Source organism: Leptonychotes weddellii, chromosome 4 (genome assembly GCF_054177405.1).
Source record: "Leptonychotes weddellii isolate Sample4059 chromosome 4, ASM5417740v2, whole genome shotgun sequence".
Taxonomy (NCBI): domain Eukaryota; kingdom Metazoa; phylum Chordata; class Mammalia; order Carnivora; family Phocidae; genus Leptonychotes; species Leptonychotes weddellii.
This window is the reverse complement of record NC_138372.1, coordinates 112,075,910-112,094,720: the sequence shown is the minus strand read 5'-3', so window position 1 is coordinate 112,094,720 and position 18,811 is coordinate 112,075,910. Positions and strand designations below refer to the sequence as shown.

General features: G+C 35.2%; 1 protein-coding gene across 1 annotated transcript in view; it reads right to left on the bottom strand.

Moving 5' to 3' along the window:
* The window catches only part of SGK3 (serum/glucocorticoid regulated kinase family member 3), a 126,857-nt gene that overhangs the window by 19,845 nt on the left and 88,201 nt on the right, over positions 1-18,811 (bottom strand). Inside the window, exons 6-11 of the mRNA XM_081817124.1 lie at positions 13,760-13,949; positions 13,386-13,473; positions 8,522-8,571; positions 5,776-5,833; positions 2,040-2,123; positions 1,794-1,925 (exon numbers count right to left, since the gene is read on the bottom strand). Coding sequence (XP_081673250.1) covers positions 1,794-1,925; positions 2,040-2,123; positions 5,776-5,833; positions 8,522-8,571; positions 13,386-13,473; positions 13,760-13,949 — 602 coding nt within the window. The remainder of the gene's footprint in view (positions 1-1,793; positions 1,926-2,039; positions 2,124-5,775; positions 5,834-8,521; positions 8,572-13,385; positions 13,474-13,759; positions 13,950-18,811) is intronic.

The window sequence follows — 18,811 nt, the reverse complement described above, 5'->3', positions numbered from 1 at the left end:
ACCCATAATGAAATTATACTCCTACCTCTCTCTATCCTTTCTCATCTTTATTGCCCTTCTATTACTGCCCCATTCAGCTCCTCCTCCACCAACCCCAACATTCTATTCCATTCTTTTTATTCCCCATTATCTTAGCCAAGTCTATCTTTTAGAATACAAGCCTACATGTTTCCACCTTTGCTACTCAGTTTATGAGAGATCACTGTATAAAAAGGGCTCAGAAGCAAGGTCCTAAAACAAGATGAAGAAACCACAGACAAAGCACGAAGCTCGCAACAGGATCTCATCTGCAGTTAATGCCTTGCAGGACATTTCAAAGTCACAGATTGGTACTCGGGTCCAGGTTAAATCCAGGACCTGACACTTACTAGAAAACATGGTGACATTGAGAAAGTTACCTAACCTCTCTGAGCCTTAGAAGAGTATTTATCTCAAAGAGTTATAATGATTAATTGAAATAAGGCAGGAAAAATAATTACACAGTGTCAGGCCCTCAATAAATTCTCATTATATGTTAGTACTCATGTACACACAAAATAAAATGACAACCTCAAATCTTCAGCCTTCAAAGTTTTGCCTCTACACTGAGGAGGCATATGGCATTTTTGTCATATAGATGTAGGGGGTTGTATGATGATTCTTTTAATGATCTTCCCGCAAATGATCTAAGTGTGTCTGACCATCTTTCAGGTTTGCAGAATAGACAGTATCTTCCTTTATTCTACAGTTAAGTATACTAAAATTAAGGTTGAAATAACTTTTCGAAATAACTTTTCCTCTCTCTCTGATCTGGGACTAGGGGATGAAAGATCCCTTTGTAAAGACAGGACACAATCTATGAGAATAATTTTTAGAGACATTCACAGATCAGAGATCAAACAAATTAGAAAGGTGTGAGGATTGAGAACGAGAAGAACAGGGGGTGGTCCGCTGCCTAAATCCTGGAATCACACTGCCTGAGTTCAATTCCTGCCTCTAATACTTATTAACCACATGCCTTGAGCAAGTTACCTAGCTTCTCTGTGCCTCAGTTTCTTTATCTTATAAAACACGACTGTTGTGAAAATAATACATATAAAGATCCTGAATGCTGGGCACATAAGTATACTTGATGCATGTTAGCTATTACTATAATTATTATCATGACAGTAGCATTTTCCAAAATGTATTTCAATATCCCTCTGATTAGAGTTTTGGGGAGTATTATTAACAGATTTGGTTCAAACAAAAAGGGACTGCATGCTAAGAAAATATTTTCAACGAAATCTTGACTTTGGCAGAACTCAAAGTCTTTAACATGCTGAAACATACTGTGAATCACCAAGAAACATATTGTTAATTGCCAATGGGATGGAACATGAAACGTTTTCCAAACTGACTTCACCACAGAACTCTTTATTAGAGGATCATCTCCTCTGATTATAGTTTGCACGTTTTAGAAAATGACAGGCTAGAGTAATCTTTATATGCAACTGTGGAGACAATAATTATCTAAATACAAATCATGTTTTATTCTAACGTTTCAGTATATTATTCTTGCTATATTATCTGTGAAGTCTGTAGCTTCATACCAAGGTTCTTTTATGAATCTTCCCACCTACACACCATAAGCTGCTTAAGAGCTTTGTTTACAATTCTCTACATCTTGCTTTGTGCTTATTAGCCAGCATCTTGATCTAATAGCTGTTAATGCTGGCCTATCCTTCCAAAAACTGTTAAGCAAAGAAAAACTGTGACTTTATTCTATTTTTTCTAAACATTATCAACATTAGAAAACTAATCATAAAACTCACCTCCCCTCCATTAACAAAATCCAGAACAAAATAAAGCTTTTCAGTTGTTTGGAAAGAATAATGTAATCCAACCAAAAATGGATGTTTCACATTTTTCAAAAGCACATTACGTTCAGCCATGATATGTTTTTGCTGTAAAAAAAAAAAAAAAAAAAAAAGTAAAGGATCAACTTGCATTATATACCAGAAAACAATTCTGTTAATTGAGAAAGTGAATATAGGAGAAACAATGCTATTTTATTTTACCTCTTTTCTGTTGAGAACTATTTTTTTCTGTAACACTTTGACAGCATAAAATTTTCCATCCAGTTTCCGTTTTGCAAGAAGAACCTGTTGTAGTTACAGATTGTGCAATTAGAAATTTCAATATTTTGGGTTTTTTTAGAAATTTCAATATTTTGATAAAAATAATTCGCTTGTCAGTAAATTCATAAATTATGTACAAAAAGTCTAAAGGGGACCTAGATAATGTTTTAGTTTTGAAAACTGAAAACTACTGAATTTATTTTTATTCTACTTCTCCTTAGATATTTTAATAAAATAATAACAGAAAAGGAATGTTAATCGAATAGCCAGGTACCATTTCTTTGTCATTTAATGTGCTGACGTTTGAGATTTTTACTAAATTTAAGTCTCAAAATCTATACTGCTTGAGATCCTCAAGTGTGTGCGGTGTGTTGAGTGCGCACACGCACACACCAGCCCTGAGTCCTAAAGAGTGTCCTTAGAAAATACTGAGGCTATCAACTTCATGGATATTGATAAAAAAAGCAGAGAAGGAAATGGTTTCTATGTGATTGAAATGAATTTTTGTTTTAATATTTAGGTTTCTCTTAAGTTTTAAATTCAGAAGCATTCAGAGGAAGAAGGACCATGTAGAGCTGAGCTTCTACAATGGGCTAGGCTGTATGCACCTTCAAGGATCTGAAGAAATTTAGAGGCTCTTGCCCCAGAAAAAAAGCAGACATAGGGTTTGCAAATAACTTTTTAAGGGATTCAAGAAGCCTGACAAGTTGTGTAACTATTAAATGATACATCCTAAAGCTTTCTGAGATGATCTGACACAGCAACTGGTAACACTGCTGGGCTTTATATTCTATTATAGGTGTTGTCTTCCTCGCTACAACTTAAAACCCCAGTCTAATCATGAGAAGAACATCAGACGAATTCTAATAGAGGGACATCTTACAATATACCCCATAAGTACTTCTCAAAACCATCAAGGTCCTCAAAAACAAGGAAAGTCTGAGAAGCTGTTAGAGCTAAGAGAAGCTTAAGGAGACATGGCAAGCAAATGTAATGTGGTATTGTGGATGATATCCTGGAACAAAAAAAGGACATCAGGTAAAAAGCAGGAAATCTGAATAAACAATGGACTTTGTATCAATGTTGGCTCATTAACTGGAACACATGTACCATGCTAATATAAGATATTAACAATAGGGACACTGTGTGTGGAGTGGAGGATGTTTGGGTATTCTCTGAACTTCCTGTATTTTCTCTTTACTCAATTTTTCTGTAAATCTAAGCTGTTCTAAAAAATAAAGCCTATTAATTAGAAAAAAGTGTTTGTTTTTAATCAAGATGGAGTCAAAACATCTTCAGGGTAAAAATGTCCTGTGCTCAATCAACTGTTGGCATTTTCCCCATTTTCCATTTTTTTGTTTGCTACAATATTTGACTCTATACAACATCTTTTCTTCTTACATTTTTCCTTTTCTCAACACCTCCCACCTGTCTGACCTTTCCTGCTCTAGTTTGACTGGTTCATCTTCCAATACATTATGAGAAAATAATTCAAATGTGGCAATTAGGAGGTACCAATTTCCTTAAAGCAAGCATTTTTTCAATAGATTGGTAGATTTGGAGAATAGGCAGATCGTTAAGAAACAAACAGGCAGGGGTGCCTGGGTGGCTCAGTTGTTAAGTGTCTGCCTTCGGCTCAGGTCATGATCCCAGGGTCCTGGGATCGAGCCCCGCATCAGGCTCCCTGCTCCGCAGGAGGCCTGCTTCTCCCTCTCCCACTCCCCCTGCTTGTGTTCCCTCTCTCGCTGTGTCTCTGTCAAATAAATAAATAAATAAAATCTTTAAAAAAAGAAACAAACAGGCAAAAGGAAAATGGAACCAAGACCCCTCAATGGAGAAGAGTTTAGAATAAATTTTATTTTATTTATTTTTTATTTTTTTTTTTTAAGATTTTTATTTATTTATTATTGAGAGAGAGAGAGAATGATAGAGAGCATGAGAGGGAGGAGGGTCAGAGGGAGAAGCAGGCTCCCTGCTCAGCAGGGAGCCCAATGCAGGACTCGATTCTGGGACTCCAGGATCATGACCTGAGCCGAAGGCAGTTGCTTAACCAACTGAGCCACCCAGGCGCCCCAGATTGACCTACAGATTAAATGCAATCCCAATCAAAATCCAGCAGAACTTTGTGGAAATTGGCATGCTAATTCTAAAACTTAAAAAGATAGGCAAAGGGCTAAGACTCTTGAAGAAGAACAAGGAGGGAGGACTTGTTTTGTTGGATATCACGCTACACAGTCTAATAGACTAATAGAACAATATATAATATCTTGAAACAGAAATATAAAACAGAAAATCTATAAGCAGATCCATGCATATATGGACACTGAATAAATGATGAAAATTACTCTGCAGATCAGTGGGGAAAGAACTGTCTTTTTAATAAATTGTGTGGGATCAGTTGGATATTAATAGGGGAAAAAATTAACTGTGACCCTACAACTTCATGCTATATCCAAGAACCAATTCCTGGTAGACTCTAGATCTAAACATGAAGTTTCCAAAAGACAATGCTTTTTATTTTTAATGACAGATTATCTCTAACATCCCAATACACTGTGAGCATTCTGAGTGCAGCATTCCTTTCTTTCTGTTGCTGTACTAGCACGTGTAGTGGGTGGTCAATATATATGTGCTGAATTAACACACATGGATTTAATTGTATGGTTACAGTTTCTGGTATCCAGGGAACTCAGAAAACAAACTAGAGATACCCAAAGCTCAGAATGTAGCAAACTATAATTAAACACATGCATATTTATTTTCATTACAGATTGAAGCATAATGCAAAAAAGCACTTAAATATATCTAATGATTCTGGTAACTCCCTCTATGATGCTTCTGGCCTTAAAGCAGATTCTCCTTCCTTGGTATGGCCACACTGTCAAGTTGTGTGATTCATCTGACACTCGCTGTATGAGGAACAGCAGGGTTTTCAAACACCCCTTTCCTTCCTCAACTGTTATTTTCACAGTTGCTCATTTTTGTCTTTCCAGCTTCAGCTTAAAAAGCACCTCTTTAAAGAAGCCATCCTTGACCGACCCATCTGAGTAGGAAATTTCCCCCCACTTGCCTATTGTCCTCTATCACTTCACTCTATTCTGTATTTACATCACAGTCCCCATTACTGCTTTTCATTATTTATTGACTGCATATTTTTTTTTAAAGATTTTATTTATTTTGACAGAAGGAGAGAGAGAGAGCGAGAGAGGGAACACAAGCAGGGGGAGTGGGAGAAGGAGAAGCAGGCTCTCTGCTGAGCAGGGAGCCCGATGCGGGGCTCGATCCCAGGACCCCAGGATCGTGACCTGAGCCGAAGGCAGACGCTTAACGACTGAGCCACCCAGGCGCCCCATGACTGCATATTTTTAATTGGCTATTTCCCCTACTAGGTTGCAAGCATCACAAAGGTAGTAACTGTGTCAGTTTTGTTCAATACTCTCTAACTAACCAGAACCCAGTACACTGCTTGGACATGATAGGTGCTCAACAAATACTCCAACAAATGAATTTTATGTTAAAATTTGAGTAAACGCCTTAACTCCCTAAGTATTTTGAAGGTAGAGAAAGCATTGTAACTCCATATCCTGCATACCAACAAGTCTTGCGGCCTGGAATATATAAGGCATGCATTCCTTAAGTACTTATTTACTGAATGGCAAAATAAAAACACTCTTACCTTGCCAAAGCTGCCTTTTCCAATAACTTTCAGGAAATCAAAGTCTGTTGGTTTAGCACTGAAAAAATGAACAACGACAAGAATTAGCCTCCTAGAAACTGGAAAGATGTTCTTAGCACCTCACTCTACTAAGAAAATGCTGGGCACAAAACATTTTAGCATGAAGACTCCAGCTCTCACAATGACAGTGTCTCATCTTGAATATAAAATAGGTAATGATGAATAGCAGTAAACATCTACTTGCTGATAAGACATTTTAAAACTTTATTTAAGCCTTGTTAAGTTCTGCTTAAGAGGGATTTCAGTAATAGTCTCTTTGGGAGAAAAGGATATATGTGTATCCGTATATTGTTTTGAAATCAATGTAGCTTCTATTTAAACCAATTTTATTAATCATAAACCTCACCAATGCTGTTAATGAGGGCACTGAACAACTATATAAATTAGTAATATATTCCAAGGACTACCTCATCCGGCAATTCTTCGGACATGTAATATAACTTATTGTACATTACAGATAAAAGACCTCTCTGCTTATTCTCATAGATGGTAATGCAGAAAATCCAGTAGAGAAACCAGAGGGAATACTAATTTTGTCCTTTTATTTCACCCTGCCGTGTGAAAACAACATTGGCTGTAGATAGACAAAAGCACAGGGCAGCAGAAAGTGGAGCCTAAGCAGCCAGAAGAGCTTTTTCCTTCAACACAGTCTGAATCCTAAGTTGGACTAGGGAGAGGAGAATGACACCATTTCGATTTCAAATTTCCTTTATTTTTTTTTTAAAGATTTAACTTATTTATTTGAGAGAGAGAGAGAGAGTGAGCATGAGCAGGAAGGAGAAGCAGAGAGAGGGAGAAGCAGACTCCCCACTGAGAAGGGAGCAGGACACAGGCCTTGATCCCAGTACCCTGAGATCATGACCTGAGCCAAAGGCAGACACTTAACCTACTAGATTTTAAATTTCCTTTAATTCATTACTGAGATAAATGGTCAATTCAAACATGTGAGTAACACCAGGTCTAGGTTAAATAATAACAGGTAAAGATTAGGGAGATAAATACTTAACTAAGTTCAGGTGTTTTTCTTCCTCAAGAATCTGCTCTTTGGACTAGTTATTTTGTTCTTGAATGATATGCTGAGATACTGAAATAATTTTTTTAAACAAACGTAATAGCGAACAATCATGCAAATTCCTCAAACATAGTAAATAGGCTAACTCAGGCAATACCCAAGGCCCCACTGTTAACTGTTGGTGATACATCCTAACTGAAAGCGAGTTTCTGTTTCTGTGCTGCCTGATCAACTCAGTGTTGACAACAGAAAAGCATGCTCAAAATCAAACCTCCCCTTCCAGCTACCACCCCATTTCTTTGCTTTCCTTTGTGGTAAAACTCCTCAAGTAAGAGATCCAAATTCTTTGTCTATTCCTGCTATCCTCTCCTCTAGTTCTCTCTTGAACTCTTTTCTATCAGAGTTTGTACCCACCACACCCCTGAAATGGCTCGCAAAGGTCACCAATGACTTATCAAATCCAGTGGTCAATTCTCAACACTTACCTGCTTTACCAGCAACATTAACAGAGTTAATTACTACCTCCTTGACACACTTTCTTCATCTGATTGTTGTGACATCACATTCCCAGTTTTTCTACCTTACTAAAATGCTGAAGGACCCAAACCTTGGGCCATTTCTTTATCTATCTTTACTCACTAAGTGGACCAAAAGAGTGAGGGAAACATAACGTCCTGGGATAAAAGATAGAATGAATCCAATGAACCTGAAGAATCATTACAAGTAAGGACAGCAATACTATACTCTTTCTCCAAACCATGGCAGATATTACTGATTTGTCAGGGCACTCCTCCAACTGAGCCAAGAAGTGGCCTGGAATCCTTCGTATTCAGTGGTCTAGGCATTCACTTCTTTTTTTTTATTATTATGTTAGTCACCATACATTACATCATTAGTTTTTGATGTAGTGTTCCATGATTCATTGTTTGCGTATAACATCCAGTGCTCCATTCAACACGTGCCCTCCTTAATACCCATCACCTGGCTAACCCATCCACCCAACCCCCTCCCCTCTAGAACCCTCAGTTTGTTTCTCAGAGTCCATAGTCTCTCATGGTTTATCTCCCCCTTCGATTTCCCCCCCTTCATTCACTTCTAATGAACTGCTAGAGTTGACATTCAAGATGAACTCTATATATGCCATTCCTGCTATTCCTCAATATGTTTTCCCTGTGCTCAAATATGGGACTACGGGAGGGAGGAACTGGTTAAAGCAAGTTTAATAGCCTTTAATATGCTAATGTCCATCATGACTCTTCTGGAACAAGCTGGCTGACAACTAGGGTTGCACCAAAAACACCGAGCACCAGTGAGAATATCCATTAAGCCTGCATGGACACTTTTGTCAGAATACCTCCCTGGACTTAAGATCTCCTGAGATATAAAGTCTACTGGTTTTACACACACACACACCCTAGAAAAATAACAATAGCAAAACAGCAGAACCCAACTATAATTTGTGGATTTAAGAACTCCTCAGAACTCTATTAAAGTAATGCAAAGCTAGGGCAGTAAAACAGGCAAGCATATGATAGTATTATATTCACTGTAACTATGGTTATTATATTTTATAGGGTTCTAGTTAAACTGGTCTAATTAAACTGGTATATATTTATACATTCACAAAAAAGGTCTTCCTAGAATTCAGTTAGAGGATGTTTGAAACAGACTTACTGAGGATTTCCAGATGGTCCCAGGTTGATGTTCTGTGAGGTAGAGTGTAGCTATTGGGACGGGGAAAAAAAGCGGTAACACTCTTATTGGAACTTCAAAGGTTATCAGTCAATGAATGTTTCTGAAATAAAATATACATAACTCTACCATAGATATTGGATGTATTGCCATGTTAAAGAAGCCTGAAGTCCTAATTCTTAATAAATGCAGTAACTTATTTGGAAACACACAATATAATCATTTTAACAATAAATTTCAAGAGCAGTTGTAAGGAGAAAAATAAGGCAGAAATAAAGCTCAAAGTTGTCAAATGAATGAAGTACACTGGGGAAAGCTCCTTGGACAAGGTGGGTGTAGAAACCCCAATTTATGAAGGATCATTTCTACATTTAAAAAGCTGGTTAAAATGGCTGTCTGTTTTTTCAAATTTTCAAATAATTGCTTATTAATTTTATGATATGGAAATAATAAGATGATGATGACGAAGACTGTTAATGCTGGAATGAATTATAGGAGACGGACTTATTTCCAAGTCAAATACATGTAGACAAGAGTGCTCTTCTTTCTAATTCCACCACTGTAGTCAAATAAAAATTTTAGATAGCTTTTTCTCTTTATAATAATATAAATTTGATCCCTAATATTAATTTAGAAGCAAATCTTTACTTACCTACTATGCCATAAAGCAATTTAAGAAAAGATTCTAGCTCACTAATAATTAGCTAGAAATTTAACCCCAAATCCCATCAGATTAATCTAGTGATCTTGTTAACGTGAGCATTTTTTATAAAGCCAACTGTAGTGAATCCCGCTTCACATTAAATTCCCTTTGAAATTCTTTATGCATAGAGAATTAAAACAGTTATAGAGATCCCAAATATGCATACTTTTACTATACCCCTATATAATTATCCTTGATATAAGTTATAGATATAAGCTTTAAAAAATTTTTCTCTTTAATCAGTACTGAAAAATTTTACCTAAGCAATTTCTTATTAGAGACATATATCATATAGATTTCCACTTAAATTCATTTGAAACTTATAGACAATCTCCAGAATGCAAACTACTTTTAAAAATAAAGGGCAAAATTCCTAAGCATAATAATACATTTCTTATGAAATAACAATACTGGCACCAGCTTCTTATAAAATGAAATTTCCTATCAATATCTTTACATGAAAAATCTTCATGTAATACATTTTCAGCCCCCAGAAGACAAAAATACAAAGAACCATACAATCTAGCACAAGACAAAAAAAAAAAATGTATAAAAAATCTGGTTCATGAAATAAGATTCATCCTGTTGTGCCATAATTTTAACATGGAAGAATCTTTTCTGTTTATATATTATAGTGTTCCAGAGAATCTGATAACATAATACAAACTAAGTTACAATTATGATACACTTATTCTTTTAATGAACATGAAGAAAACTGAAGGATCACTTTTTTAAAGATTTATTTATTTCAGAGACAGAGGGAGAAAGAGCTCACGGGTGAGCAGGGGGAGGGGCAGAAGGAGAGAATCTTCGAGCAGACTCCCCGCTGAGTGTGGAGCCCCATGCAGGGCAATCCCACAACCCAAGAGATCATGACCTGAGCCAAAACCAAGAGCCAGTCGCTCAACTGACTGAGCTACCCAGGCCCCCCAAAACTGGATCACTTTTCCATTTAATTAACTTTCCTTATATAGATGAGGGAAGAGGATTCAATAAGCATGGATTAAACAAGAGGACAACCTGTGCCCTGAATCACACCACTATGTAGGAAGATTTCATTACATAGCAGTGGTTTTCCTAATAGAGCACATTCCTGAAATAATAATGGAAATTATTGGAAAATATAATCAGATAACTTTTTACTCTACCCACTATTTTTAAAGATTATACTAAACCAAAAGTGAGATATAATTTATTAACAGTGAACACTAATCAAAAGCATAAGTTTCTTGACTTCTTTTGGCCTCTATTTTTTTCTCACTAAAAAGCCCTGAAAGATATTTTCTGGCTACTAATTTAGTTATCCACTTAGAAGTCCTTAATAAATAGCTACAGCAGGGTGCCTGGGTGGTTCAGGCGGTTAAGCATCCCACTTGTGATTTTGGCTCAGGTCATGATCTCATGGGTCTTGAAATCGAGCTGCTGGTTGGGCTCTGTACTCAGCAGGGAGTCTGCTTGAGATTCTCTCCCTTTTCTGAAGAGATTCTTTTTATCCATATTTTAAAACTGCAAGAGATCCTAGTCCAAGTTTCAGATTTTATGGATGAAAAAAGAGAAAGGAAATAAAATTCAGATCTGAGGCCAGAAGTGACAGAGAACAGGGACCAGAACTCGGGAAGGTTCTTTCTTCAAAACCAGCTGTCTCCTATAGCAAGGCAAGATATTTTTCAAATGACCTAAACCTATATATTCTCAACATGATTGCCAAGCAAAACATGGAAAAATCAGGGTTACATACATTTTATTCTTTAAAATATTTTTTAATAGTTTCATCTTTTTCAATTAAAAATATATACTCATAATCGGACAATATGGAAAGTATCAGGAAGAAAATGCTTTTAAAAAATCTATAACCTTATTAACAGATGATTTTGCAAATATTATAGCAATTTCATACAGTCTTTATGTAACTTTAAACTTTAAAAAACTGACTGGAATCACTGTGAGAATATGAATATAAAATTTTATACCCTGATTTCAGGTAACAGTATGTCAAAACTTAAAATACTATCTTAAATATTTTCAAAATGTACAATATATGGGGACAAACACTATTTGATTGATGAATATTTAAATTTATTCTAATTTTCCACAGAAACTACTATAATGAATAACTTTTTTTTTTTTTAAGATTTTATTTATTTATTTGACAGAGAGAGAGAGAGACAGCTAGAGAGGGAACAAAAGCAGGGGGAGTGGGAGAGGGAGAAGCAGGCTTCCCACGGAGCAGGGAGCCCAATGCGGGGCTCGATCCCAGGACCCTGGGATCATGACCCTGAGCCAAAGGCAGACACTTAACGACTGAGCCACCCAGGCACCCCGAATATCTTTTTTTCTGTGTAAAGAATTATTTCATTTGCATCAATTCCTAAATAATTAGAATATTTTCATGTTTGGTACACATTGCCAAACTGCTTTCCAAAAGAGTTGCATAAAATTATAGCAATGCCAGGAAAGCCTGAGGGTGCCTACTGTGCTTTACCCTTATCAGTCCTGAAATATTTTATTTACTTTACATTTTTGTTAATTTGGCAGAGAAAAAAATCTCTATTGTACAAATTTCACTTGCTACTGGCACTGAGGTTGAACATTCCCCCACATTTCTGTTTACTGTATTTCTTCATGCCCCCTTTCTCTTAATCTACTGGGGTCTTAAATATCCTTTTTTTCAAAAATCCATCTGTATGACATTTTTACATAAATATTTTTGCCTTATTTATTACAAATATGCCTTATTTATTACAAATGCTCTCCCAGTTTGTTTCTCTTTTGACAAGTTGCAAAGATACAAAGTTAAAATATCCTTTTATGTTGTCCTAGAATCAACCATGTCACAAATGGAAAAGATGTATCAGTTCTCTTAACTGAAAACCCTCTTGTGGCATCAGAAATGGAAAATTACTACTTTACAGTAGTCACAAAAAAGGAATATGTCTATTTTCCAAATGAAGATTTTAGCTGTGTGACAATAATGTTCTGATTCATATTATCTTTTAAATCCAAAAACAGAACCATGACAAAATAAGACATTATAAAGACAAAAACACACCTGAACCCAATACCTCTGATTTTCATTCATATATTAAGCAAACACAGTTTTCATCATGTATTAATTATAAAGGTGTTACCATATTTATATACACTTTTTCATTATAATTTTAATTGCTAAATAATAATTCTCTGGGTTAAGTTTTATAATTTACCTCACATCACTTTCTAAAGTAAATGTTAAAAACATCTTTATAATAAGCCATGGCTTATCCTATTTATTTGTTATCACAATTGATTAAAAAATAAGAATATCCTATTCTTGATATGGAAGACATACTGATTATGTGCATGTACCTACAGGAATAAAACTGAGTTCATGCCAAAACTTGGCAATGTAGAAGAAGTATTCAATTAACATTTTGGTTGAAAGGCCTTTCCTACTGGTCAAAATTCAAAACAACAGTTTTAGTATGTTAATGATTATAAAGATATATAATGATAAAAATTTAAGAGGCAAAGTGAAGAGAGAATATAAAATTGTATATATTGTACAATTAAAATTAGGTAACTAAAAAATCCTTATATATTAAGAGAAGACTAGAAAGAAAACCACTAAAATATTAAAAATTACTGGTCTGGTTAGGGATAAGGAAGGAATACATCCAATTTTTTTTAAGATTTTATTTATTTATTTATTTGACAGAGAGAGAGAGTGAGCACAAGCAGGGGGAGTGGCAGGCAAAGGGAGAGGGAGAAGTAGACTCCCTGCTGAGCAGGGAGCCCAACACAGGTCTCAATCCCAGGACCCTGGGATCATGACCTGAGCCAAAGGTAGACGCTTAACTGAGCCACCCAAGGGCCCCTAGTAGAAAGTTTCAAAACTTGCTACTAACTAAACTTTCTACTACTCTTCCTTACTAAATACTAGCATGTATTACTTTTTCATCATAAAAGTCCTCATTTTATAAATTTTTTAATAAGTAGTAACCAGTAAGAGGTGTACACATTTGTTTTTATGTATTCTAGAGAGCAGAAAATTTACAATGGATGAAATTACATCATTTTAAATAAATGTTGCCATAAAGTTGTCAGTAATTTCATCTTTGGGGAATGGTATTTTTTTCTGTTAAAAAATACAATCCCTCTTACTACCTTCTGAGTACTTCTTTCATCCTCATCTTCTGATGGATCTGACTGATGTTTTGGACTGTCCATTTGAAGGAATGCTCTGACATCTGGACTAAAAACAAAAATTAACTTTATTATGACTTTGAAAGCATTTCTATAGCTTTTCTCCCTTTTAAAATGAAAATAACCATAGTAGCATTTACAGTATGAAAGCCAATACAATCCATCAATATTATAAAAGGAACAGGCTGATTAATTTTTTAAAAATAGGGAATCCAACAGACAAGTGGTCAAAGATATAAACAAGGCAGTTCATAAAGAAAAAACCCAAATGGTAAGGAAGATGTCTAGCTTAATTCATAATCAAAGAAATAAAAATTAAAACACTAATGAAATACCACTTTCTGTCCATTAACTGGCAAAAACTAGAAAGACAGAGAATATCAGAAGCTGGTAGGGATATAGGGAAAGAGACACCCTCATGCATTGCTAGTAAGAATGTGAAATGAGGCAACTTTTCTGAAAAGGAATTTGGCAATACTTGGTGAAACTGTGTCTGCATTTTTCCTGGGCCCAGAAATTCCAGTTCTAGGAATAAACCACAAAAAATAAATCATGTGCAGGTTTAGTGAAAGACACGTGACTAGGATACTCATTGTAACTTTCTAGTAGTGAATCAGAAGCAAAATAGGCATCTACCACTAAATTAAAATTAGTAAGAAAGCTACGGTCACTGTCCACAGAGAATTCTACTCAAGAGTCAGAAACAAGGTAGTACAGTATCATTTTTGTATATATATTAAATATTCACAGACATGAAGCAATACCCGATAAACAAATTCCAAAGACATAACAAATATATGAGTGGGTATCAACAGGAGGGATGAAGAGATGGGTATGAAGATCAAACATGAAGAGAAAAAAATAAGACTAAAATACAAGGGGGCCTTAATGCACTAATGCAGTGACAGGATTGCATTAATGACATCCCTGAGGGATAATTTAAACTCTGTATCTGAGGTACCTCCTCCTCAAATTGTTTAATGATTAAATAAAATATACATTCATTGTAGAAATTCAGAAAGATGAAAAATAATTTTTAAAAAGAGTAGGGCTGGTGAGAATGTATAGAGCCACTGTGGAAAACAGTTTGGCAGTTCTTCAGAAAGTTAAACACAGAATTTCCATATGACTAAGCAATTCCATTCCTAGGTATGTACCCAAGAAAAATAAAAACATATGCACACAAAAACTCACAAATGTTCATAGCAGCATTATTCACAATAGCCAAAAAGTAGAAACAACCCAAATGAATGGACCAACAAAATGTAACATATCCATACAAAGGAATATCATTCAGTCATAAAAAGGACTGAAGTACTGACACATTAATACTCCATGGATAAACCTCAAAAACATTAGGCTAAAAAAAGACAAAAAAGTTCATATATTATATGACTCCATTTATATGAAATGTCCAGAACAGGCAAACCCACAGTGACAGAAAAGCAGATTAGTGGTTGCCAAGGGTTGGGGGAAGGAGAAATTCAAAAGTACAGTTGACCCTTGAACAACATGGGGGTTAGGGACATAAACGCCCCACGCAGTTGAAAATCCATGTGTAACTGTTTGATTCCCCCAAAATTTAACTACTAACAGCCTGCTGTTGACCCGAAGCCTTACCAGTAACATAAACGGTTGATTAACACTTATTTTGTTATATGTATTACATACTGTACTCTTACAATAATGTAACCTAAGAAAATATTAAGAAAATTGTAATGAAGAGAAAATACATTTACAGTACTGTCCTGTACTTATCAAAAAATAATCCACGCATAAGCAGACCCACACAGTTCAAACCCATGTTGTTCAAGGGTCAGCTGCAGTCTCTTTGGAGTGATGTTGTTAGATTAGCCTTGAGGCAATAGAACTGGATAGTTGTGATGGTTATACAGCAATGTGATATATTAAACACCACAAAATTGTATACTTTAAAAACAGCTAAAAGTGTAAATTATATTTATGTGAATTTTATCTCAACAAAAATTTTTTTTTAAAGGTGAGGGTGAGGATCTTCAATCTTACCACACAGAGGCAACTATTACTAATCTTGGTGGTATTTTATTTCAATTTTTTTTCCTGCACTGTTAAGACCACCTTGTATTTAAAATATTTTTATCTTACTGGTTATTTTTTACCTAAAAACTACATCATAAACATTTCCCCATGTTGTTAAAAACTCCTTGTAAACAGTCACTTTTGATAGATGTATGATGCTGTATAATAAGAATGCACTAAACGTTATTCAATGATTCTTTCGCTTTAAAATATTTAGATGGCCTCTAACTTTTTATTATACAATTTTCACTGCTACAAATAATGTTGCAATCATAATTTTTGTGCATAACATTAGAACTGCATTTAGGATTTTCAATACAGATTTTTATTTATTTTTTTATTTTTTTAAAGATTTTATTTATTTATTTGACAGAGAGAGACACAGCGAGAGAGGGAACACAAGCAGGGGGAGCGGGAGAGGGAGAAGCAGGCTTCCCACTGAGCAGGGAGCCTGACGCGGGGCTCGATCCCAGGACCCTGGGATCATGACCTGAGCTGAAGGCAGACGCTTAACCGACTGAGCCACCCAGGTGCCCCTCAATACAGATTTTTAAAAATAAACTTATTTGGTCTGAATTATAAACCATTTTTAGGCTTTAAATACAGTTTGTTAAGCTGATTTCCAAAGAGGTTATGCTAATTTATTCTCTCCCAGCAGTATATGAACATCCTGAACCCTCTCTCCAGCTCTGATTAGCATTAAATATTAGTTTATATTACTATCTCTAATAATTTAAGTAAAAATAAGTAATTTAAAGAAAAGGCACTCCACTTTATTAGTAATTAGTGAAAGACAAATGTAACAGTAAGATACCACAACCCACTCACCAGAATGGCTCAAATTGAAGAGACTAACAATACTAAGTGTTGGTGAGGTGAGCAGGGTGATCTCAGACATGGATAGTGGAAGTATTACCTGGTACAATCACTCTGGAAAACATTTTTAATATTATCCCTTAAGGTTAAATATATAATACCCTACAACCCAGAAGTTCTATTCCAAATACATCAGAAATGTTTGCACATTGCAGGAAAAGATATGTTAATAGCAACATTATTTGTAACAAAATAAAAATAACTCAAATGTGTATCAGCAGTAAAATGGATAAACTGGAGTATATTCATACAATGGGATATTATACAGCAGTGGAAATCAACAAATTATAGCTATGTCCAACAATATAAATGATTCTCACATGGTTGAAAACAAGCCAGATCGAGAACATATTGTATGATTCCAAGTATTATAAAGTACAACAATGGCACCTTAATCTATCCTGCTAAAAATCAGGAGAATCATTACCTTTGGGAAGGAGGGAAGGAACAGAGATCGAGAGGAGGCATGTGAGGGGTTTCAGGTGTGCTGGTAATGTTCTATTTCTTGGCTTGGGAGGTGGCAATTCAGATGTGTTCACTTTCTCATAGTTCATTAAGCATATAATCATGAGTTGTGCTCCTTTCTGTATGTGTTATACTGCAATAAAGCTAAAATAAGGTATTTTTACTCCCATCTGCATTTCTTAAATAGACAAGGAAATATTCAGTTTCTCTGGTAATTAATAAGCCACTTGTATCTCCTCTTTTATAAATCACTAATGTGCTTTGTCCATTTCTTCTGCTGTCTTAAGTGTGTCCTATCTGTACAAGCTCTTTCTATAGTAAGTATATTTTATCTATTGTCCTTTACTATGGGAAGCTTTTTCTACATTTTTGGTTTTTAATTTCACTTGTGATATCTGGGGTTCAAAAGTTTTTAAGTCAAATTTGTCACTGTTTTACTTTACAATACATCATGCACTGCCGATATGCTCAGAAAACCCTTTTTTTAAATCTAGAAATCAGAGAAATAAATATTAACCTATCTTATTCCAGTTTCTAAATAATTCTAACAATAAATTTTAGTAAAGTTGTTTTAAAAGAAGTAAAGGTAATTTTATTTTTTTAAGCTTTTATTTTTAAGTAATCTCTACATCTAACATGGGGCTCAAACTCACAACTGTTAAGATCAAGAGTCACATGCTCCTCTGATTAAGCCAGCCAGGCACCCCATTAAGTAAAGGTATTTTTAAACTGCATTTCCCTAACACAGGAGTAACAGGTACACAGTAGGTGTTCAAGATACACTTGATGATTGGCTTCTCTTCTTGCTCTCTTAAATCTGTACAATTTTATAGTTTGATGTATAAATTAAAAGTGTGAAAATTAACAAAGCTCTGTTAACACCAAGATGAGATCCAGAAAATACGAAATGTCATTTTTTATTAAAAAGAAAATGTCAGTGAAAAATTAAGTTTGAAAAAACTCTTGGCTATTTATTTTTGGAATTCTATAAATGTCCTCTACCTTGAATGGAATGGTGGCAGTTATAGGGTGTATATGTACATAAAAATCCATTAGGTTGTATACTTAAGAATTGTGTATTTTATAGTATAATGTTAAAATGAAAATAATCAAATTGCTTTTAGTTGACTTTTAATACCAAATATAACATCTTTAAAATGTTATACTTCCAGATCCAGAATGAATATTTAGAATTTAATATATAGTGGTAGAGGTTCTGAGTAACACTTCAAAATGCCAGGAGAAATAATTACCAGCAACATTTGTTCTATATTTATTCCATGTGAGGCTCTGTCAAAGAAGACAAATTTGACCTCTTGGTTTAGGAACTGTATTTCAAACAAGCCACTAATATGACAATCTGAGTAATCTCAAGGGCAGATAGCAAAAATTAATGGTTAGGGGGTGGATCTAAGCTGAATACCTAGAATTTGTCTTAGGAAAAAGGCATAATTTTTTTAAAATTAACATATAATGTATTATTTGTTTCAGGGGTACAGGTCTGTGATTCATCAGTCTTACACAATTCACAGTGCTCACCATAGCACATACCCTCCCCTATGTCCATCATCCAGCCACCCCATCCTGCCCACCCCCCTCCACTCCAGCAACCCTCAGTTTGTTTCCTGAGATTAAGAGTCTCTTATGGTTTGTCTCCCTCTCTGGTTTCCTCTTGTTTCATTTTTCCCTCCCTTCCCCTATGATCCTCTGTCTTGTTTCTCAAATTCCTCATATCAGTGAGATCACATACTTCTCTTTCTCTGATGGACTTATTTTGCTTAGCATAATACCCTCTAGTTCCATCCCACTCATTGCAAATGGCAAGATTTCATTTTTTGATGGCTGCATAATATTCCATTATATATATATATATATATACACACATCCACACACACACACACACATACACACACCCACCCCACATCTTCTTTATCCATTCATCTGTTGATGGACATCTTGGCTCTTTCCATAGTTTGGTTTTGTGGGCA